This window comes from Odocoileus virginianus, chromosome 30, assembly GCF_023699985.2.
Source record: "Odocoileus virginianus isolate 20LAN1187 ecotype Illinois chromosome 30, Ovbor_1.2, whole genome shotgun sequence".
NCBI lineage: Eukaryota > Metazoa > Chordata > Mammalia > Artiodactyla > Cervidae > Odocoileus > Odocoileus virginianus.
The window spans coordinates 34,987,026-35,010,704 of record NC_069703.1 but is presented as its reverse complement, the minus strand read 5'-3'; the positions used below and the strand labels follow the sequence as shown (position 1 = coordinate 35,010,704).

Below are 23,679 nucleotides of genomic sequence, written 5' to 3'. Positions count from 1 at the left end.
GGATAGAATCACCCAGGCCTGAGAGTTGAAGCAATTTCTTTAATTTTATCGGAATCCAGGACACGACAAGAAAAACACCCGAAACTACATGGAGACAGAAGACGAGACACAAGACTCCTCCCCAGCTCCCCCAAGACCTAGCGTGGGGACAACGTGGGGTGAAGCGGCTGGGGGAGACCTTGAGCCCCAGTCCAGCCCGGCAGGCTCCAGGCCCGCGGGAGGTGGAGGGTAATGGGGAGGCAGGGCCCAGCCCCCACATCAGAACGGCTGAGGGGAGGCCCCCTCGAAAGACTTGGCCCCGTCACCCACACTCCTGCGCAGGGGCTGGGAGCCCACAGCGGCCAGGGGTTGGGCCATGGACACATTCATGATTGAGAAGCAGCTGGAGTGGAGGCAGGAGACACACGATTATCTGGGCAGAATCAGTTGGGGGAGGTGGGAGGAGGTGGGGCCTGGGAGGGCCCCATGGGCCAAACCCTGAGGTCACCGGAGGGGGCCCAAAGCGGGGCTAGTGAGTGAGGTCCTGAGTGAGTGGGTCAGCGGCTGGGCCCCTTTCTCCCGCTGCCTACAGCCCCTCTAATACTGCTGCCAGGGGGGTGGCCCCCACCTCCAGGGAAATGGGATAAGAAAGCAGCCCACCCCCTGCAGCAGACAGTCATGGGGCTGAAGCCAGGAAGGATGGCCTGGCCAGGCTTTGGCCTGTCTGCCCCAGAGGCATGTGGGAAGAGGGGATGGGTCCAGGAAGGTGAGAAAGGGGCTCGACCGGCTCAGATCCAAGATGGTGCCACGCGTGCCAAGTACCCCCCGTAAGCGGGGGCACTGTGCTGGGGGACAGCAACTCTGGTTAGACAGGAGGCAGCAGCTTCTCAAGAAACTCCTTCACAGCTGCCATCTCCTGGGGGTGAGGAGGACTATGAGATGCGCCTGGCCGGAGGGAGGTGGGGGGAAAGGAAGGAGCCCCTCCACACTGACCTGGGGACAGGAGCTGTGCATGACACCTGGGTAGGTCTTGAACTGGACCCTGGCAGGTGTGACAACAGACCGCAGCTTCTCGGCTGTCAGAGCCCCAAACCGTACGGGAACCATGGGGTCCAGCTCCCCATGGCACTGAAGGATAGTCAGGTCCTTGGCACTGCCGTTGGCTGCCTGTGGGCCGAACAGGACTTAAGAGGGCAAAGCCCGGGGCTTGGGCATGATCCCCCCAGGCCCGAGGAGACAGAGGGCAGGAGCAGGGTCGTGGAGACGCTCACCTGGGGGAAGGCCCGATGCAGAGGCAGCCAACAGCTCAACGCCACAATGCCAGCCAGAGGGTGGGGGCAGGTGAGCGCTGTGTAGAGGGACAGAGCTCCACCCTGGCGAAAGGAGAGAATGAGGGGTCACGAGGGCACAGCTCAGCACCCATTACCCACCCACCCCTCTCTCTGCCCTCACCTGTGAAAAGCCTCCCAGGACGATCCGATTGGCAGGGATCCCGTTCTTCATCTCATGCTCAATCAAGGCCTTGACTGGGGGGAGGGGGCATAACCGGGTGGGAGGAAAGCTGCTAGAGGGACTCCAGGAAGGGAGCCAGACAAGAGATTCTGCCCAGCACTTTCCTGGGGGGCCGAGGGGGACAGGGAGGATGCCGAGGAGGGGCTGGGGCCTTACTGTTCTCTGCTGCTTTCTTGATGCCAGCCTCGTCCTCTGGCGCATCTGGACTCAGCCCCATCAGGTCAAACCTGGAGAAGTAGAGGCGTTGGCAGCCACTGGGAGGCCTGGGCTGGCCCCGGGGCAGCTCCCTCGGCTCCTGTTCCCCTCCCCAAGCTCACCAGGAGGGCATCACCATCTTCATGTTGAGTGTCACAGGGATCCGAGGCCTGCGAAGAGACAGCAAGGAGGACCGTCATGTGCAGGAGGGATGAGGCAGCCACAGCAGACAGCCTGAGAGGGGGCAGGGCAGCCCCTGGGGAACCTCCCAGCGGGCAGGGCCTGTGTTTAAGGTGTTGCCAGGCAACCTGCCACGTGGGGCTGGAGGCTGTGGTTGGGGCATCAGCAGTGGCGATGGAGAAGCAGAGCCCAGCACTCGGTGTGACGGGGTTCCAGCTCAGTGGGTGAGTACTTGGGGAAGGGGGGAAATGGGAGATCCTGGTCCCAGGAGTCCTGGGTCTAGGAGGCCTTGGGCTGAACCCCCCGTTCCCAGGGGGTTCCACAGGAATGAAGGCTGAAAAGGGCCCTTCGGACGGCTCTGGGCCTCAAGCCCCAGCATGCAGCTGGCAGCAGAGAAGAGGCCTGGGACCACAGGACAACCCCCTTCCTTAGTCCCTGCCTTGCTGGGGTGACACTCACGCATGGGGACAGATGTACTTGACGTGAGGGAGCCGGATGGAGGAGAGGGCGTCAGCCCAGCTGTGCCTGTAGGAAGGAAGGGAGAAAAGGCGCCGATGTGGAGAGGGAAGGAGGAGGGTGCGGGCCTCCCCGGAAACACCCCCTCCCCAGCTCACTCACCCTGTGTCTCCAAGTCCATGTAAAAAGATAACCTGGAAGAGGGCCGGAGACGGGGAAGAGGGCAGTCATCATCCTGCCATCGCTCTCTGTCCTCCAGCTTCTGGTCACCCCTCCCTCACCCCCGAGGACCTGGGGGCGGGGGGTCCTGAGGGAGCATCCCCCTGCCTCCTGGCTGCAGGGCCGCTCCCCCTCATCACCGCCACCTCCATCCTCCCCACACCCACTCCAGTCAGCTCCCCAGGCGGCCTGGGGGCTGCGTGGGGTAGGAGAGGACCCTTACCGCAGCTGTTTCCCGCTCAGCTCCAGACACAGTGGCAGCGTCGGTGAGCAGGGGCACAGACATGGTGTTACCGCACATACACTGCAGGCTCCACGGCTGGGGCCTGCGCAAATAGCGGGCAGTGGTCAAGGGCAAGGCCAGGCAGGAGAGAGCATCCTGACCCAGCAGCAGAGACACACACCCGGGCCATGAGCCCCTCAGTCCCCCTAGTTCTATCTCCTGGGCACAAAGGGAAGGCAGGCCACACAGTCCTGGGGCTGAGTGGGGAGGAAGTGTGCCTTCGTTCCAGGGTAGAACAGCAGAGGCAGCCACCCTGGCAGCCCTAGGTCTGGCCCCCCACACAGCCTGAGCTTGGGCTGGAGGTGGGCAGAGGCTGGGCTCAGGAGCCTTGGTGGGAGGGGAGCCAGGGGCTCCCTGCAGCCTTCTCCCCACTGACAGTCCTTAGCAGGTGACTGCCTCCTCTCCCTATTCTACAGTCACCTCCCTTCTCTAGAGCCCTTGATCCCCTCCTCCCAGCCCTACTGGGAAATGAAGGGGAGAAAAATGCCAGGGAAAGAGGCTTCAGGCCCCTATCCTCAACCCCACGCAATTTTGTCCAACTCCCCTCCCATCCAGTCCTCCTCAACCATTCTGAGAGCCCCTCGGGCTGCCCGTGTCCGCAGGAGGCACACAAACTCTGATCCACCACCCACCCCCGCCCCGAAAGAGGCTACCTGCTGCTGCCCACCACTCCCAAACAAGTCTCCCCACAGCTCGACCACGCTCCGGGATTCCCAAACACACAAAAGAATGTCAAGCTGGCGGGCTCCTCCCCATCCTTAGCATCCTCCAAACTCCCCGGAAGCTTCTGCTACCGGAGCGTAAGTGCCTACCCTTCCTGGCTGTGCCCACCCCTCCCACCCTACCAAAGGGCTTCCACCTTCCCCCTCGGACCCCGAGTGCCCCTCTTCACAGGAGGATCCCTCCTCACCTCTGACCCCGGGGTCCCTCTTCCCACACAGGAATTCATCTTTTGCCCCAAGCTGGGATTCCCTTCCTTCCCCCACTGAGCAACTTCCACCTCTCACCCTAGGTCCTTCCTCTCAGAGTGGTGCCTTCCCTCCCCCCAACCCCCGCGACCTGGGGTCTTCCTCCTCACAGTAAAAACTTCCACCCTGATTCAGGGTCTCCCACTCCCCACAATGGGAACTTCTGTTCTGACCGAGGGTCGCCAGCCTCACAGTGACATTTTGTATCCCGATCCCGGACCCGCTTCTGCCCACACAGGGGCGTTCCACTTTTAACCCTGGAGAGCGCCCCGCCCCCCCCACTCCGGCCCCACAGTGGGATTCTCCAACTTCCGACCCTGAAGCCCCTCTCATCATACCCGGACCCCTCCTTCTTCCCCGTCTCTACCCTGAAACTCCCCAAGACCGGCCGGCGCCTCTTCGCACCTCACTCCCCACCCCCATCCGTCACAATTGCGGTTGCCCCTCCTCTCTCGCCAAGACCCTCGTGGTGAAGCCGAGGCCACTCCAGTGCCCTTCCCCCGCCTGCTGGCCCATGATCAGGGTACCTCCACTCCCTGGGGGGTTTCAAGACCTCTCGGGCGATTTTCTCCTCTTTCTCCAGCACAGACACACACACTCTTACCCCCCTCGGCCGCCCCCGCCGGAACTTCCGTTCGAGTCCCGGGAACCCAGCCATCGCGCTGCCGGAAGTAGCCTGGCCAGCGCTACGGAACCCGGAAGTGGGCGTCAGGGTTTCCTCGGATGAGGGCTGCCATGTTGGGTACGGTGGGACGACTCTCCGTTATTAGGCCACGGAGTTTCCTCAGGGTCTAGACGACGCACCCGTGATTCCCACTTGCTACCACCACCCATGCGTCGGTCTCCTGAAGGAAACCTTCTTGAAGGAGAGGCAGTCTTCCTGAGGCTAAAGGCATTCTCAAACGTCGTTTCCTACCTTCCCATCCATTATGGTCTTGGGGTACTCACCACTGGTCCTATCCCAGGATCATGGAGTCATACACTCCAGCTGACAAGACCCTTTGAGACTATCTGGTCTTCCGGTCTTACTTTTAAAGATAAGGAAACAGGCTCAGGGGAGGGAAGTAAACAGCAATCTCAGGATTACTCTAATGCTGCCTCTGAGTCTGCTTCCTCAGCTATAAAACGGCGGTAATAACCACCCTGCTTGCTTCACAGCTTTGCTGTTAAGGCTCAAATGAGGTCGTGTGGCAGTGCTTTATACAGTGTAAAATCAGTGTGAGGACTTAATGACTATAAAAAGGACCCTGGGAAAAAAATGAACACTGGCATCAGCAGTGTCCGGGACCACTGGTCAGGAATCGGAAGTGTTCTCTTAGCTCTGCCCTCGGCAAGCTATGGCATGCAGACAGTGCCCAAAATACTAGCGTCGGTGAGCTCCAGTTGTTCACAAAAAGGGTTTCAGTTGGGGACCACTGAGGTCACTCTTTGCTCCTTGTTGCCCTGGTAAGATGGAGCAGGACTCAGGGCCCACATAAAGGCTGGAAGGGGAGGCAAGCTGATTTGAAGGACCACGTCCCCGACAGAGCCTGTGGACATCCGCACACAGGAAATGAGTTAGCCCTCAGCAGCTCAGGACTCACTTGCCCAGTGTAACCTAAGCTGGTTTTTCTTTGAACTGAAAGAAAACAGTATCTGGAAGCTCAGCAAAGTACTTATTCCCAAGTTAAGAGGGGCTTTGGTCTTAAGCACTCAGCAGGTCAGAGATGGCCCTGAATAGGAAAACTTTGGGTCCAGAGGTCCACAGCAAGCCAAGGACCCACGACTGGGAGAGGAATGAGTGGATGAAAAGAATACAGCTGTCCCTTCTCCCAGGCTCCTGGTTGGGTCTGCTTGTGGAAAAATAAACAATTCCTCCTGCACCCCAATCACTTGAGACATTGTGGCAATTAGAGCAAACTCTTCAACTGCTACTGCTGCTAAGTCACTTCAGTCGTGTAAAGGGAAGCTCAAATTCAGAGGCCTTGCCCCAGAGGCTACCTATGACTAGTGCTTTAATCAGTGGGATCAATGAAGGGCTAGTCTGCTCTAACATTCCTAACTTTATTTTCCCCCTACTCCAAATTAAACATAGCCATTATTTTTTATCTCCAAATAACCCAAGTGACAGCGAGCCTGTGGTAGAGCGAGTACTACCCCAGTGCATCAAGAATAATGTTTGCATTCTGGTTTATTTCAGACTGCATATTTAAAAATTCTGAGGCTTGACAGGCTTGGTGGTGGCAGACTTTCCCCAGGACAGGCTGGAGAAACAGGCTAATAACTGTATGGGCCGATTCAGAGGAATTCTCTCAAGAGGATCAAATTCAACACTAATTCCCATTAAGTGTTTCTATTTTCTGCAAGGGAGAAAATACTATTTCAAATCTCTTTTGAGTTACTTAAGTCCAACTGCTGTACTGACTTTCAAAACTTAAGTCCAAAGTCTTGGGTCCACCTTCAGACCGTATCTGCTGCTCACTTAATTTCCTCACCATCATTTCTTCTAATGAGCTCGAGAATCTGTTCTCCCTTATTTTTGTAAACTTCACCCCACAAGTTACTTCCTTACGTGAGAAATGAAATGTAAGGGTTTTAACCTCAGATTCTTTACAAAATGTGGGTTAGTGGGTGTAGGAGTGTTTTTATCCTACTATACAGAACGCGGCCTGACCTTTCCTGGAGACACTGATCTAGTGTTGATACAATTGTGGCACTTTTGATCTACCTAGTCCAAAATCACAACTGATTTCAAAATTTCATACAGTTTTCAACAAAGGTTTCATAATTACTACCAAGAACACAAAAGAATATACAAACATTAAGTCTGGCAAGGATTTATTAGGAAGCTGATTAGTCACAGTGAATAAAAAGCCATGAACAGAAGAACTCAGATCTCCAAATTCTGCCATTGGGCTTACAACACTAGTTAAAAGCTGATAAACATTAAGGATGTCCCAAAGAGAAGCATATCAAAGTCCCAATCTTACCCCGACCAGGATACCCACAAACACAGCAACAATGCTCTCCTCAGACTGCTTACCTGGGCAATAGGAAAAAAAGACCCTCTCAAGCTATTAAGCAACATCAGATTTCTGCTCTTCAAGCTATAAGATGGGACACTGGTGCATGACAGACAACTCCAAGCTGGGCAACTTGACAAGAATGTTGAAAGATGACAGGGAGAAGGAGCAAGCAGGGACAAGTATTTCTAGCTGGAGACCCTCCTGATGGTTAATACAAACACAATGCTGAGGCTTCAGAAAGTTTACTGCAGCCCAGGAATAGTTTCCATTTTAAAAACAAGTCACACAATAATCCTGTCACAAAGCAACAAGACACTTGGGATCCCATGGCCACATAAACTGGGAAGGCAGGCATTATCCACGGCTGCCAGGTACTGACCAGCCCAAGACCCAATTTCTGTAGGGCCCTAGAGAACGACGATTGTCCCTTGGCACCCACACAACCCTTCCCGGGGGTGTGGGGTCTTCCATAGGCCAGGTTTCGGCAGCAAGCCCCAAAGACAAAGCTTGGCAGAGGCTGTGGCAGCCAGCTCTCTTCGGAGCCCCATCTCTCTTTGTCCTTCCCAAAAGGATGTCATACTTCTTCACCAACACAACACCTCTGTGGGAGTCTTGGCCAGCCCTTAGGAAATAAAGTGTGTCTGTGGGGTAACCTGATGGACCTTGTGGTCAGCTGGGTTGGCTGATGCTTCATAATTGCAGATGGTCACCTCATGTCGGCGAAGCTGCAAGAAAATTAAGAGGCTGGGTCAGCTGGCCACTTCCCAGACCACACACTGGAGTAGTCCTTATTCAGGTTCATTTCTAGACATCATCCTCTCATTTCTTCCCCATTCTGATGCCTTTTATCCTGAGAAGCCTGCACTGTGTGCTCGGCTGCATCTGACTCTTTGCGACCCTATGGACTGTATCATCCCACCAGGCTCCTCTGTCCATGGGATTTCCCAGGCAAGAATACTGGAGTGGGTTGCCATTTCCTCCTCCAGGGGATCTTCCCGACTCAAGGACTGAACTCACATCTCCTGAAGCTCCTACTTTGGCAAGTGGATTCTTTACCACTGAGCCACCTGGGAAGCCCGTGAGAAGCCTGGATAAGATCAAATCAATGATTTACCCTGTAACTTCGAAGATTCATTTTTCCACTATAATGGAGGCACCATGAGAAGAACTTGTCTATCTTGTTTATCACCCTACCTCTGGTGCCTGGAACAAGAAAAGTTATTAACAATGTTAAATCAAGGAAAGAATTTTAAGGTGAAAAACCAAATTGCTATCAACTGTATTATTTCAACCCTCTTAAAATTCCTATAGCCTGTCAAATGACATAGTTTACAGTGATGAAACCATGAAATATAGAGACTCAAAGTAATCAATGTCTCAACTGCTCTTTTTCCTTTCCTTCAAGCTCCTACTAACACAGCCTATAGCTACAAATGTGCACATCATGGAAGGGCAAAAACACTTCCAACCCCATCTTACCTCAGTCCATTCTCCTCTCAGGCCAATATAAAAGACCTTTGTGGTATCAGCTCCAAAGTTTTTTGAAATATGAATTGAGAGATGATAGACATTTGAAAAACGAGAAATTCTAGAGGATGAAGGAGTAGAGAGAGAAGACAACAATTAGAGGTCAATGAGCCTGCTCGCCACCATGTTAAAAATGTCAATTCCAGCTCCATCTTGTGGTAAAACCCAGGCAAATGTCAGAGAATAATCTTGGGGTCTTAACGTCTCATTCTTCTCCTCTGGACAAGCAATTTTACAGTGAACATTTACTGAAATTGGCCAGATCTTGTCCAAGGCAATAGGGACGAAAAATAATACTGCCCCCACTGTGCGGCTACACAGGAATTTGAAAGCAGGCTCAAAAAAGAAATCAGTGAAGAGATATGTGGTCACATGTAACTTGGCTGCTGTAAGCCCACTATGCAAAGAGCAATTCTGAAAACATCTTTCCTAAGACACCACTAGGAGCTCATTCAGATCTGTCTGTTGATTCCAGGTTAACAAGTCTATGGCTTGCACTGAAACTCTGCCAAAATGTGACCAAGCCTAGGATCAGGATTCTCCACTGTTTTAACTTGTTTCTGATGCTAAGACAGCAGGAGACTGGCCAAAACCAAATTGCAAGCCTAGTAAGCGCTAATGCACAGATGCTCACTGCAAACAAGGGAGTGCCTGCTATTCTCAGGAGAAGCCAGGGAGCGGAAGAGGGGCCCAGTGCTTACTTTGTAGCATACTCTAATTCCCCTGTAAGATCCCGGTTCAGACTAAAGGTCTGATCTGGCTCCCTGTCTGTATCATCAAAGGACATCTGTGGAATGTTCTTGTACCTGAGAAAGGAAAGGGGAGAAAAATCAAGAAATGTGCACTATCACATTTTTCAGGTTCTCTAAACTTCCTATTGACTCCCCTCAGTTCTACCAAAAGGAGATAAAATTTTGGAAATGACATTTTACTGGCATTTATACACAAATATCTTTAACCCAGCAAGAAAAGAGCTGAGAACTGCAACACCAGCCAATAACATCTTTGAGTGGGTTAGGATCACATGAGAAGCAAAACACAAAGAGACAGCTCAAACTGGTCACAGGCAGCAAATGCATGGAGAAAATAAGCAACTCAGCACATTTGGACCAAGCTGAGGACGTTAAATAAAACAGCTTACTCATGGGGAAAAAAATACTTTGGCAGAAACATATTAAATACAGCTAAGAGATAAGATCAGGAAACCCAACATTCACTCTTTTCTCTCTGTCCAAAATTATCCTATATACCGAGTCACCTTACAATTCTTAAAAAAATACAACCAGGGGATTTCCATTCTGAAAAGGGTATACAAGGCCATCAACTCACACTGGGCTTTGGAAAGTCAAGTTAAAGTGCTGAGGAAAAAAAAGTTTTTTTCAAAGACATATCTAAGAAAGAACAGTCTCCTCTATAACTCACAAATTCTAAAAGACTGAGCCATACACCTCAATCTCTAGAGTGTTTTATTAACACACCCACATGGGATGGGTCTAGATATTAGCTACAGCAAAACACATGTAATATAAGAAAGCAAATGTTTGCATCAAAGTGTTTCTAAGAATGATGCACAGCATAGTACTACTACCAACAGTAAGCATTTATGAGCAGCATTATGGGAGGCAGTGCTCTGAAGCCAGACTCCCTAAGTTTAAAGCCTGAGTCACTGACCAGCTGTGTAATTTTGGGCAAGTGATTTAACCTCTCTCTTAGATCCTCACCTGTAAAACGGGAATAGTGATAGTACATATCCCATACAGCTGATGTGGATGTTAAACTGAACCAATTCTAAGAGACACACTTGTTAAAAATTTTTACTACTGAAAATTTCAAACATACACAAAAATAAAGAGAAAAATATAATGAATCTCCATATACTTATTACCAAGTTTCAATAACCAACATTATGCCAATTTTTTCTATCACCCCCATTTTGTTTGTGCTTAATCCTTTTTTTGGGGGGAGGGGTAAACTGTCAAAGATTGTTTTTTGGTGGGGCTTTTTTGTTATTGTTGTTTTTTCCAACTTATTTATTTTTGGCTTCACTAAGTGGCATGTGGGATCTTGGTTCCCTGACCAGGGATCGAACGCATGCCCCATGCAGTGGAAGCACCGATTCTTAACCACTCCATACCAAGAAAATCCCTATGTTTGATATTTTAAAGCAATCCCAAGCATATCATTTCAGTCATAAATATTTTTGTATATATCTTTATAGAGTAAGGACTTCTTAAAAAACCTATGATACTATTTTACAATTAACAATTTAACAATTAGCAATAATTCTTTAATATCATCTAACAACTAGTCTGTGTTCAAATTTCACTAATTTAAGCCTCAATTTAACTTTCCTAGATGGGTCAATGACATGTCATAGTTGAACAGATGCTATGTATTTCTTTATCATTGGTTCACAAAATAATGGTGCATTTTATAATCAATGATATCTTAGATTTAATAAAGTACAAAGTGCTTAGAATGGAGGGCTATCTGGGGACATACTAGGGAATTCCCTGGTGGTCCAGTAGTTAGGATTCTGCACTTTCACTGCTGAAGGCCTGGGTTCAATCTAAGATCCCACAAGCTGTGCAATGGAGCCCCCAAAATAACCCCCCACACACACACCAGAAACAAAACCGGGCACATACTACCTTCCAGATTTCTTCTAAGCTCTTTATATGTTACAGTGCATTTCTCCACAATCTTAAGAGGTTCAGACTATTATTACCATTTTACATATGAAAAAATCGAGATATAGAAAAGTTTACTGCCCAAAGACAAGCAGCTAGCAAGTGGTACAGCCAGAATCTAAACTCCAGTTTATTCCAGAGCCCACGCTTAACCAGAATGCAGCACGGATGTCTAGTCTAGTCCAGCCAATCCATCTCCCAAGTAAATAAGTCTCAAAAAGCATCAACTCAAACCTACTTCATTTCCTTAAAATCATTAAATATGTGGGTTTGTTTTCCAATTCATGTTTCTAACATTCAAATATAGGGTTCATTTCTTAAATCTTTCACTTAAATTGATCGATTTTTCAGAAGAACTTTTTATGTAAAGTTCTTCTGATTTCTGTTTCTCCAGCACAAGTGGTGTCCCCCTTCTTCTAGAAAGGCTGCACTGAAATAAGGCAATTTGTCAGAAAGGGAGTACTAGCTCTGGTATCAACCGATTCAGTGTTATAACGAGGTATACGTGTGTGTATACCTCATTTGCTCAGTCCTGTCTGACTCTTCGCAACGCCATGGACTGTATCCCACCAGGTTCCTCTGTCCATGGAATTTTCCAGACAAGAATACTGGAGTGGGTTGCCATTTCCTATTCTAGGGGGATCCTCCCAACCCAGGGATTAAACCAATGTGTCTGCTGCACTGGCGGGCAGATTCTTTACCACGATGCCACATGGGAAGCTGCTACAAAAGATATATTGAACTTTGCTAACTAAAGCCTATGCAAACTCAGATGGAGTTATTCCATCTCAACAAAACACACAGAAAGATTATAATTGTCTGAAACAGTAAGGGAAAACGTTGACGCTAACCCCAAGAGTAGAGTCCTTAAAGATAATTTGAGATCTGCAGCTGGGTTATTAAGAAAATTGCAAAGTCATCAACAGTTGGCATTTAGAGGATGCTCTCTGAATGAATGGTGCCGCAACAAGTACTGTGAAGAGAGACAAGCTGCTGGTCCAAAAGATACCTAATCTAAAAATGTCGTTAATTCAGGAAGAGATTAGTGTATTCTGATGCAGAACAAATATACGACTTTTTTTTTAAGAGGAGGAGGGGATATTTAACCCAGTAAAAAGAACAAAATTAGCCAATCTAGAATAAAGTGCTATCAGAGACCAGAAAAAAAGGGACAGGAGCTTCTTGAGGGCCAAGACCCTTGCCACTTACAGTCTCATCTCAGAGGGGTGTGAGTCATCATCTTCTCCCATTATAATGATGCCTTTTAGCTTGACATTGCCTGTAAATCTGCCAGAATGCAAAAAAAGAGGGTTGTCAACCTGAGTTTGAGTCTCTGCTGAGCTGTGTGACCCTGGGCAAGACCCTTCCCCTTTCTGGGCTTCAGTTTACTCACGTGTCAGACTTGTACTAAATAATTTCTAAGATCCTGTCTGCCTCTGGCATTCTGCGGTTCTAAGAAATTTACCTTGACCTCTCAGTTATGTTTTAACAGATGTGTCTTTTTTTGCACCAGGAAAAGTTTTGATCCTTTCCTACTCACACACCCACCTCAGTAATTTAGCCCATTTCTAGAAACAGATGTGTGTTCTCGATATAACCACTGAATGAATCCTGATAAGGCAACTGGGTTCAGCCTATTTAACCTGAGGCAAGGAGATACTTACGGAATATTAAACAGAAGCTCTTCATCAGCATCACTTTCAACAAACTGGAGGGGAGAAGAAGGAGAAAGCAACAAATATTTGCTGAGTGCCCACAATTTCAGGCATCTTCCACCCTGTTAACTGGCGTGCAATGCAAATAGTCAACCTCCCTCTGTTCTCCAGCACATACTAAATTCCAGGGCCGAATAGGCTCCTGAAATTGTGTGCAAAGATCTGTACCTCTGCGGTCCACAGCTTTCCAATGGCTCTGCAACCCCACAATGGTAAATGCTCTAGATAGGATCACGTGCTTCATCTCCCAAAGACTGGTCTTTGGTCTTCATCAGGTGATTAAGTTGATCAGGCAGCCATCGGGACCAGTGGTCAAACGGTAGGGAACACGCCCTCGTGGACACGCTCCCTCACTAACCCCTTCCTAAGCCCTGGACCTGCATGCTGGCCGTGTAAAAGCAAAGCGCCCCTTCCCGTCTCTGGGCCTCAGTTCCCCGACCTGCAAGATGGGGAGATTCAACCCTGTTCGCCTCTCAAAGAGCTGGAAGGGCACGGGAAAGCGCCTGGCAATCGGGCCGCGGTTATTTTTAACTTCAGGAACTAGGCTGACAGAGCAGCCGGGTGGCCTGAGCCCCCGCGCAGGTCCCTGCCTTGCCTCAGCCGCCCGCCCAGGCCCCCGAAGGCCCACCTTGGAACGGTCCGTCCGCTCCTCCCACGGCTTAAAGACGCCGCGGCCGCTGCCCTCTCGGCTCTCGTTGAGGCACTGCAGCCGCTCCAGGTCGATGCGCAGGTACAGGCCGTAGGCCAGGCCGCGCTGCTCGGGCGGCTCCTCCCGTTCGGCGGCGCAGTGGCAGCCGCCCCCGCCGTGGCTGTGGCCGTGCGACATGGCGACGCCACCGCCCGCGCGTCCCCTGCAGCCGCCGGCGCCGGCGCTCCCCGCGACTCGCTCTTTTCGCTCTGGCCGCCAAGCGCGCCGCTGCCGCCGCGTCGTAAAACGCGCCCCCTGTGTGGCGCTTGCGCCTGGGTAAAAGAGGGCGGGGCTCGGAGAGGGCGGGGCTCGGAGGGGGCGGACGTTCGCTTAAAGCGCTTCCCAAGCCTGGGAATTTCACGTTGACTCAGTCCTGAAGATGGATGCTATTGCTCTCCCAGCTTCACAGATATGGAAACTTGGGGGGGGGGGGGGGGGGGGGGGGTGGGGGGGGGTAGAGATTACGCTGATGTTCCGAGTAAATGGTGAGGCTGGGTTTCGAATCCTCCTCCTTAGGCTACAATCTGTTCTTTTCGTTTTACCCACCTGCGTTTTTTGGAGGAGCTGGTGATGGCAGTGATAAGGCCCTGAAGAGTAGGGAACACAACGTTATCACTACCTCACATGTACAGGCTTAGGCGCTTAGAGCTCTCGAACCTACATGATCACTTTCCTACAGTGGGCTTCGTGTTGGAGACCACAGGCTTTATGGACAGCTGAATCTGAAACAAGTCCCGGGTCTGTTATTGACCGTGTGAAAGCCTGAGTAAGTCACATTCCCCATCCTGAGACTTCGTTCCTCATCTGTAAAGTGGCAATAGTAATATCTGTTTCATATGATCACAGTGAGCATTAAATGAAATACTGCACTTCAAGAACCCAGCACAGTTGCTGACACATGGTAAGAATTCAGTAGTCGGGTCAAATCTTGGTTCACATCCATGCTTACTAGCTGTGGGGCCTGGGGCAATTAATTTAACCTCTCTGAGTATCAGTTTACCCCCTGTGAAGTAAAAGGATTGGGCTAGATGACCTTTAAGTCCCCTCCCGATATGACATTTCAGAGCAGTTTTTTCAAACTGCTAGTTATGACCCATTAATGTCCTAAAATCCATTTAGGAGGATTATGACCAGCATTTAAAAAACTAAATAGAATAGAATTAAAAACTCAGAATGTATTACACATTTTAGTATAAGTTTATGGAACTTTTGTTTCAGCTTCAGATTTGTATACTCAGGTGCAAGTTAAAATGTTCTTCATCTTGTGAGTTTGTTACTGAACCCAGGTCCGGCTGATTGCTGCTCAGAAGTCATTATATAGGTTGGTGGAAAGGGAAGTTTGCTTTATTTTGGATGCCTGAAATGGAAGGTGCTGGGTTTTAGCAAATGCCTATCCAAAGGCTGACTCCCCAGCTTCCCTGACAGTCAAAGGGCAAGAGTTTTTCTAGACTGAGGGAGGGGGCTACATGCAGAAACAGCACAGTCAGCTCTGACAGTCATCTTCAAATTGGTCATTGGTGGTCCAACCAGTGTCATCTTGATTGTTTTAGGTACAGTTAATTTTCAGTTCCAAGGTCAGTTTGTTTGCATTTCTTAAGGCCAGTTCTTGGAATTATGGCCACTTGTGTCATGACATTGTGTAGTCAACTTCTTCCACCTGGTGGGGGTTTCAGTATCTATAAGACAGTTCACAGGATATGGCTCAGAATGTTATCTATAGCTCTTGAGAAGGAAGTAAGGGTCCTTGAATATGCTTCATGACTACGTTATTATTATTTGGTCTCCTTTGACTGTTCTATGTTTCTGCATTTTCTCCCTTCTCTGATTAAACTTATTCTTTGGCTAAAGTTTTTTTCCACAGACAAAAGGCAGGCTGAGGACATGACAGGGGGACAAGGACTGTAGTCCTGCTCTGTTTCAGGTTGAAATCAAGAGTGGAAAACGCTGTTTAGAGCTGGAGTAATTCTGGTTTTGGGGTGAAATGCATTCTTATTCCTTGGTGGAGATGGGGAAAGATAGGATGCAGGGAGAGTTAAGGGATCCTGTGAATATCCCTTGCCCTTCACTTCTGGCTCTGAAGTATCCAGACGAGACTGAGGGCAGCCACCAAATATCCATCTCCTCAAGTTCCATTCAGAAATATTTTGATGTCCTAGTTCAATTCTTTGTGAAGGCAAGCTTGATTCTGATTCAGATAACTCAATGTCATGACCTATTCCTGCTTTTATACTACAGTTTCTGGGATGGGGCCCAGCATGTGCTAAACACTTAGCAAATACTTGTTTAACTGAATGATACACTCAGTAGTCCTTCTTTGGAAAGACTGTGTCCCACTGCAGGACTAACCCAGGCCTTACCCTGCCCTTCTACCCATTTTTGTCTTCTTTCCTGTCATTTGCATCATTGTCATACTTTACTGATTTATCATGCACCCTGTGCCACGCTAAGCACATTACGTAGTTTGTATGCGTGTGTGTCAAGTTGCTTCACTCATGTCCGACACTTTGTGACTTCATAGACTGTAACCCACCAGGCTCCTCTGTCCCTGGGAATTCTCCAGGCAAGAATACTGGAGTGGGTTGCCATGCCCTCCTCCAGGGGATCTTCCCAATCTAGAGATCAAAGCCCGGTCTCCTCCATCTCCTGCCTTGGCTGCTGCTGCTGTTCAGTTGCTCAGTTGTGCCCGACTGTTTGTGACCCTGTGGACTGCAGCACGCCAGGCTTCCCTGTCCTTCACCATCTCCCTGAGTTTGTTCAAATTCATGTCTGTTGAGTCGGTGATGCCATCCAACCATCTCATCCTCTGTTGTCCACTTCTCCTCCTGCCTTTAATCTTTCTCAGCATCAAGGTCTTTTCCAAGGAATCAGCTCTTTGAATCAGGTGGCCAAAGTATTGGAGCTTCAGCTTCAGCATCAATCATTCCAGTGAATATTGGGTTCTTTACCACTAGCGCCCCCTGGGAAGCCCATGTAGTTCATGTGAAATGAAAGTCGGTCTGTCATGTCTGACTGTTTGCAACCCCATAGACTCTACAGTCTATGGGATTCTCCAGGCCAGAATACTAGAGTAGGTAGCCTTTCCCTTCTCCTAGGGATCTTCCCAACCCAGGAATCGAACCCAGGTCTCCCACATTGCAGGCAGATTCTTTACCAGCTGAGCGACCAGGGTAGTTCATGTGGTTCATCTTAATTATTTGTCACATGATCTTTAAGAGATATAGAGTGTTGCCCAGTATTTTCTCCAGTTTGAAGGTGAGGAAAATTGAGGCTGAAAGAGATGAATTAATTTGCCCAAGATCAGATAAATTTGAGAAGAAACTAGGCTTTGAGCCTCCTTTGGTTTCCTGAAACAAAAAGGTATACATAAAGCAAACATGTTGTATCAATTAGCTTATACTGTGTAACAAATCATCCCCAAACCTAAAAGCTTTAAACAACAACATTTACTGTTTCTCATAGTTCTGCAGATCACCAGGGCAGTTGTTTTCTGGGCAAGTTGGCTTGGGCTGATTAGTTCAGAATGGCCTCACTCACATCTCTTGTTGACATGAGCTGTTAGCGGAGCTGATGGCCAGGGGTCTCCAGCAGGCTACCTGAGCTCACTTACATTGCTGCAGTTACTGAATTCCAGGAGCACAGGACGAAAGAGCAATTACACAAGCATTCAATAACCTCTGGCTTCTATCCTTTTTGTTAATGTTCCATCAGCAAAAACAAGTTTTACTGGCCAAATCCAAATTCAAGAGTTGAGATATAGACTTTACCTTTTAATTGGAAGAACTGCAAAATACTTGGCTCCCTCCTCCTCTGCCCCCAGTATACTCCTCTTCACCTTTTGTTGTGTAACAAATCACTGCCAAATTTAATCTTAAGGCAACAACTAACCTCCATCTCACAATTTCTGCAAGTCAGGAACTTGGGAGTGGCTTTGCTTGTTGTGGGGAGGGGGTCTGTCTCTTCTCTCATGAAATTCAGGTCTTCTGAAGGCTTGGCCGGGACTGGAGGATACACTTCCAAGATGGTGCGCACGGCTGGCCAGTTGGTGCAGGCTGTTGGCACAAGACCTCAGTTCTTCCTATGGACCACTCCATAGGACTGCTTGAGTATCCTCCAGACATGGTGGCTGGCTTTCACCACAGCAAGTGATCCAAGAGAGGGCAAAATAGAAAATACAGTGTCTTTTATGACCTCACCTTAGAAATCACATATTGTTCATTCTGCAGTATTCCATGATTCCATAGGTCAGCCATATTTCATGTGGGAGGAAACACCATAAGGGTGTGAATACCAAGAGGTAGAACCTATTAGAGGCCCTCTTGTAGGTGGCTACCATGTCACCATACATAGGAAGTGACCCCCTGAAAATGTCTGTAAACTTCCCTTATATTTAATTGATAATTTGGATGAGGATGGAATCTTAAGATTTTGAAGCTATTATTCTATTTTCTCCTAGCTTTGAGAAATACAGTGTCATTCTGATTCTTTATATTTCCCGCATTTCCTCCCTGGAAGCTTTTAAGATCTTCTCTTGGTCCCTAGTCTTCTGATGTGATGCTGTGGCTCTTTTATCATTCACTGTGCTGGATGCCTGATGGACCTTTTCAGTTTAGAAACCCTACCATAGAATGTGAGCGAGCATGCAGATTAGGACCCTTGCGCATCTGTGCTCAAGCCCCCTTGCAGGGAAGCATACTTAGGGGTATGAAAAGAGGGGTGGGGCTAGGGCCTTGCCTTTTCCCATTCTATGACCTTCTAGTGCAGAGTTCCAAAGGCTCAGCAATCTAAATGTGGCCCCCAGGTCATCGTTAAGGTATTTATTTGTCAAGGTGGCACAATAGGCTGTATGTTTGGTTTGTTTGGCTGTTTGGGGCCAGGCCATGCAGTCTGTGGGATCGTAGTTCCCTCACCAGGGATCAAACCCAGGCCTGCAGCAGTAAAAGCTTGGAACCTTAACCAATGGACTGCCAGGGAATTCCCTAGGCTGTATTTTATTGAACAGCTCATTAGTTCCATTTATAACTTTTTTGGGGGAAGTCATATGGTCTTTATTAATTTGACAAACTACAGGAAAATCTGCAGTCATCTATCAAAATTATACCTTATGAAGAATTTGAAAAGTATTTTTAAAAGATATGTTCACAGTCTGTCTGAATCAGATAAAAAGCAGCATCTGTAGAAGCAAAAGCCAGACAATGAACAAGTGAGGGCAAATGATTGCACTGAACTCCGCAGCCAGCACCTCAGACGTGCTACCGTCCTGTACTGGCTACTCCACCCCCATTGACTTTGAAGCTTCCTTATTTGTACTCTTGCCCCAGTCCTGCAAATATTGGGTATGGCCTGCTGGGCAAGTCGCGTAGCTTCTTTAAATCTCGTATATAAAAAGGGAATAATAAGAGTGCCTATTTTATAGTGTTTTATTATGAGGGCTTTATAAAATGATGTATGAGAAAGGTTCGAAACAACATCTGCTGGGTAGAAAAAGGTTAAATAGTGTTGATTGCTTATTTCTAGCCAGACTTTCAGGCTTCCCAGGTGCCTGTGGTAAAGAATCTGCTTGCTAAAGCAAAAGGCAATTCAAAGCCAGGCTACCCCTCCCTGCAAGAGCTGGTTTCCTCCAAAGCCACCTCGCTTAGCGATTGCAATTTCCCATTGAACCAGGCGGGGGCGCTGAGCTGAAAGTCTAGTTGTGTGTGTATGTGAACGTGTGCGTACTCGGTTGCTAAGTTGTGTCCGATTCTTTCTGACCCCATGGACTGTACCCTGCCAGGCTCCTCTCTCCATGGAATTTTCCAGGAAAGGATACTGGAGTGGGTTGCCATTTCCTCCTCCAGAAGATCTTCCTGACCCAGGGATGGTCTCCTGCGTTTACCACTGCGCCAGGTGGGAAGTCCTTCTGTGTTGGGTACTTCCCCTAATTCATCATCAGTGTCCTGGCTGACATGCTTTGAGCTCTTTTTATGTGCCAGGTCCTCTTCTAAGCACTTGACATGTTTTTATCTCATTAAATCATTATACTATAGCTCTATAAGGTTGGTGTATTTTCCTCATTTTTGGAGGAAAATATTGAGACACACAGAGCTTACCTGACCTGCTGAAGCTCAGAAGTGTGGGATCCAAAGTTGGGTGGGCTTGTGGATTACCCAAGTCCAGGCTACTATGATTGCCTTTGGAGTTAGCAAATATTTCCGGTGCTCTGCATCAAGGTGTATGGATGGATTGCACTTCCCTGTACCCTTGAGTTCTGGTGCAGCCAGTGAAATGTGATGGAAACGATGGATGTGTCCTCTGGACACAGCTTAGGGTCCAGTGCAGTATTCCTCACTTACTTTGAAAGGCCTCCCTAAGGGACACTGAGTAACAAACTTTTTTTTTTTTAAATATTTATTTAGTTTTCTGCCTCAGATCTTAGTTTCAGCACATAGGACCTTCATTTTGTCATGCAAGATCTTTCACTGTGGTGCATGGACTCTCGAGTTGTGGTATGAGGGCTTCAGTAGTCACAGCCCATGGGCTTAGTTGCCCCAGGGCATGTGGGATCTTAGTTCCCAGACCAGGGATCAAACCAGCGTCCCCTGCATTGCAAGGCAGATTCTTAAGCACCGGACCACCAGGGAAGTCCCCAAAGCTTTGTTGTTTTGAGTCACTGGGATTTTAGTTGTTACTGTACTATAGCCAAGCCCCAAGTTCTTGGGGGAACTCTTTGCTTTGCTTTGCAGTAAAGTGACCTTGGTATTATCTGATCTTTAAGGCTGAAAGAATTCCCCTACGACATCTTGGGTCTGGAGCTTTTTTTATAGGGCAAGCACTGCAACCACTTTCCCTATTTCTTCTATGGTAATTTGTCTGTTTAGATTTGCCATTTCTAAACAGAAAGTTGTATTTCTGGAGAATTATCCACTTCATATATAGGTTTTCTGAAGTATTGCATATAGTTGTGACAGGGTTTTAGAAACTGGGACACTTTACACAGACATCTAGATTTATTTAAAACTTGTAAGATGTGCCTTCTACCTGTAAACAATCAAGTGGAGCTGGGTTAATAGCTCATTTTCCTTCTGTTCCCACCACTTCTGTCTTACACCAAACTCCTGGTTATTTGTGATTCCTGAGATCACAAGAAATTAGGTAGTCTCTGCCTTCTTGGTGGTTACTGGGGGCTATGGTTTAAGGGATCTGGAAGAGACAGGAATCTGAAACAGAGAAGTTGAACTAATCTAGCTGGAGCAGCAGGGGCTAAGATTTCAGTTATCAGGAAGGACTAACTGACCTCAGAATAGTGCTCAGCTTGTGACCCTAAAACTTTAATTCCTGTCAACTGGAAACAAAACTTTGCCTTTCATTCCACCTTTAGAGAGAATGAAGGAAGGACACTAAAATTTATTGAGCTCTACTTCTCTCATTTAATCCTTATAAGAATTCCTGCGAGGTGTCACTATTCCCATTTCATAGATGAGGAAACTGAGGCTCAAAGAGATTTCACAAAGCTAGAGTGGTGGAGCCAGGATTTAAACCTGAATCTGTTTTATTCCAAAGGTCACGCATTGTCTTCCCATTGTACTAGGCATTCCCAAACCAGGCTACTTATCCAACTCGAGGGAGGCCTATGAAAGAGTTCCTTTTCCCAGATCATACTTCTGACCAATTCAGGTTTCTGTAGCGGGGTCAGAAATCTGTATTTTAAACAATGATTTTGGGAATTCCCTGGCAGACCAGTGGTTGGGACTCTGCACTTTTAACTGCTGAGGGGCTGGGTTCAATCCCTGGCTAGGGAACTGGGATCCTACAAGCTGTGTGGTGCGGCCAGAAAAAAGAAAAATACAAACGATTTGTGTTATTTCATTACTCTCTCCCCTATTTGATGAATGCTGCATGAAGGCAGGGCCGTGTCTGTCTCACACAGTGACAGAGTGGGGTCAACACAAGTATTTGCTGTGTGACTGAACATGCAAGCTCCCCAGCCAGCGCAGAGCTTTTGAACTAAGTGCTCACTTTATCTGAGTTGCCTTGCTTTGCTCACAGTGTTCTCCCCGCTGGGAGCCCGCCTTTCCCAGGAGAGCTGTGCTACAGTACAGACAGAAATCCAACGTCCTTTAAGGCCCAGCCCAGGGATTAAGATCTCTGCCTTCAGCGCAGGAACCAGACATGGTGACTGACTACCATTCTGACACAAGAAGGGAGAACGGAAGAAAGACAACAGAATATGGGTGTGTTTGTCTTTTTTTATTTAGACATGGAATTTTCCTTTCTTTTCATATAACTTATCTAATTAAAATATTCATCTTGGTAGTTACCACAAAAAAGTAACATAGAAAATTGTATTTACATTTTGGGACCAAAATACAAATGAAGAGCAAGATAATACCTTGCTCCTTTCCCTCCCACTTCCCGGAAAGAAAGAAAAAGCCCCAAAGAAACTGTTCATTACACCAAGGATCACAATGGGTTAATCTGCAATTTGGTGATTTGTGTGTAGTGTAGCACAGAGAAAAAGATTGCACAAGTTTCCACAAATGAGACCAAAGGTTCAACACCAACCTGTGTCTGTTCTAGAGGCAGCCATTCCAACAACCCAGGAGAGGCGAGCGCTTGGAAACTCAGTTTCTCCTCTTCCCTCACCCTTCCCACCACGTCATATCCCTGATACAGACACTCAGAGGGGGCGGGAGAAGATCTGGCTCTGTGTAAACAGGGGTGATCCAAAGTGATGGTGGGGTGTGTCTTTTATTCCCTCCCTGCCCAAAGACTCCTAATGAAGGAAATCAAATCACACAAAACTGAATCAAATATGGAAAACTGGTTTCAGTGGCAGAGACTTCAACACACAGGTAAAGAGACAAATTCAAGGTGTGGACACCGAGAGGAAGCAATCCCAGGCGACAGATGTCTGGCACCTGACTCAGGTGCTCATGTGGTTTTAAAGAAGAGGCTTCCTAGTGTCACATTTGGGGAGTGGGCTGGGGGACTGGTGGAATGGTAATACATATGATCAAGAGAAAGGATGCTTTTACCCAGTTCAAAAATACAGCAAATTAAAACACAGCAACACTTGCGTCGCTCAGGCACCTTGCACAGCAGTGGACACTGAACAACGCAGCTTCTGCCGCAGACTTCTTGCTGTGCTGCTCTGTAGTCTTCAGAATGAGCCTGAGGTCTACAGGATGGTTAAAAACCGTGGACTCCATACTCTGAGCTTTGAGTGACCTTGTCAAAGGGACTAGCCACTGCCAAGCTCCATGGGCTGCCACACCAACCACACCCTCAACCTGCTTCTCAGATTTCTAAAGGATGGGCATCTCCAATTTATAGTATCTACTTCTACCAGGGTCACGACCAACAGGGTTCCTACTAGGCCACTGCCTTCAACAGCCAAGAACACTGACGCTGTCCTCCTAGTTCTAATCTTTCCTCCTATGTCAACTCCAAAGTGAGATTCTCCCTTTCCAAACCTGTGGATGCCCCGTGGCTCAGACCCTTTCCTTAAACTGGTCCTTTCCTCCAAATTCTAGCTTAAAGACTCAAAAAGTAGAGAGAGTTTCAAGCTGCAAAGTTCTCTACAAATACATAGCAAATTGTGCTCTTTCAATCACATGATCTTAAAGAAAGGCAAAAACAAAACCGATTTCCAACGCAGCATCACTTTTTAAAACCATTCAGCAATTCACAGGGAGTAAGAGATTAAAGTGCTGGTTTTAAAAACTTTGTAAGTTGCATTTGGGGGCCCACAAAAGCCCAGCCAGGTGTTTGCGTTTTGCCCCATGCCAGTAGGGAGAAGGAAAAATAAGGGAGGAAAAAGGAGTCTAAAGTTTTGAATTAGAAACTGGAAACTGTAAAAATACTTGGGTTCTGTGTCCTCAGCCTCAAAAGAAGCGGGACCTGGCAAAAACAAGCGGGGGGGGAGACTCTAGAATGTCCCTTAATAAATACTATGTGATGAGGGGGGAAGAAATGCACCGGGGCAGGACTGCAGCGCGACACTGAAATAGGTCCCGGAGGGAGGGGGGCCGCCCTGCACACGTCCGGTCTCCAGGCCGGGGCTCCCCTTCCAGCACAGGCAGCCCGCAGCGCAGCGTGCCACACACAGACTCCGGGGACGCCCAGGTCTCTCTCTTGACCAGAGTCCGCTCAGGAGAGATGAACCGGGACAGGAGAAAGATTTCCACTAGGCTTCTAACAAAGAACCCTAAAAATAAAAGGCTAAGTGTGTGGAAGAGGACTGAAACAGAACAGAAAACTTGGGGGCGGGGGGGGGAGGTAATATA

The 23,679-nt window shown here is 48.2% G+C and overlaps 2 protein-coding genes and 1 long non-coding RNA gene across 6 annotated transcripts; 1 reads left to right on the top strand and 2 right to left on the bottom strand.

Annotated features, from left to right (window-relative positions):
* Nucleotides 1-25: 25 nt before the first annotated feature.
* LYPLA2 (lysophospholipase 2) lies at nt 26-4,452 on the bottom strand. Of its 4 annotated transcripts, none has more exons than XM_020874545.2 (10): nt 4,397-4,452; nt 2,765-2,867; nt 2,485-2,516; nt 2,326-2,391; nt 1,809-1,856; nt 1,648-1,718; nt 1,432-1,505; nt 1,251-1,352; nt 973-1,146; nt 26-895 (listed from the first exon to the last, which is right to left on the bottom strand). In XM_020874545.2, the coding sequence occupies exons 2-10, from the start codon at nt 2,840-2,842 to the stop codon at nt 845-847; spliced, it is 696 nt and encodes a 231-aa protein (XP_020730204.1). In that variant the 5' UTR covers nt 2,843-2,867; nt 4,397-4,452; the 3' UTR covers nt 26-844. The 4 variants fall into 4 exon arrangements, with proteins under 4 accessions (XP_020730204.1, XP_020730199.2, XP_070315012.1 ...); XM_020874540.2 differs by having other exon boundaries at nt 4,320-4,429; XM_070458911.1 differs by lacking the exon at nt 4,397-4,452 and adding an exon at nt 4,198-4,268.
* LOC139032225 (uncharacterized) lies at nt 1,931-23,288 on the top strand. Its single transcript, XR_011484749.1, has 2 exons — nt 1,931-2,090; nt 21,440-23,288. It is a non-coding gene; the product is annotated as an uncharacterized lncRNA (long non-coding RNA).
* PITHD1 (PITH domain containing 1) lies at nt 6,593-13,655 on the bottom strand. The gene is made up of 6 exons (XM_020874546.2): nt 13,358-13,655; nt 12,679-12,722; nt 12,224-12,301; nt 9,026-9,130; nt 8,277-8,385; nt 6,593-7,522 (listed from the first exon to the last, which is right to left on the bottom strand). The coding sequence occupies exons 1-6, from the start codon at nt 13,553-13,555 to the stop codon at nt 7,421-7,423; spliced, it is 636 nt and encodes a 211-aa protein (XP_020730205.1). The 5' UTR covers nt 13,556-13,655; the 3' UTR covers nt 6,593-7,420.
* Nucleotides 23,289-23,679: the final 391 nt, after the last annotated feature.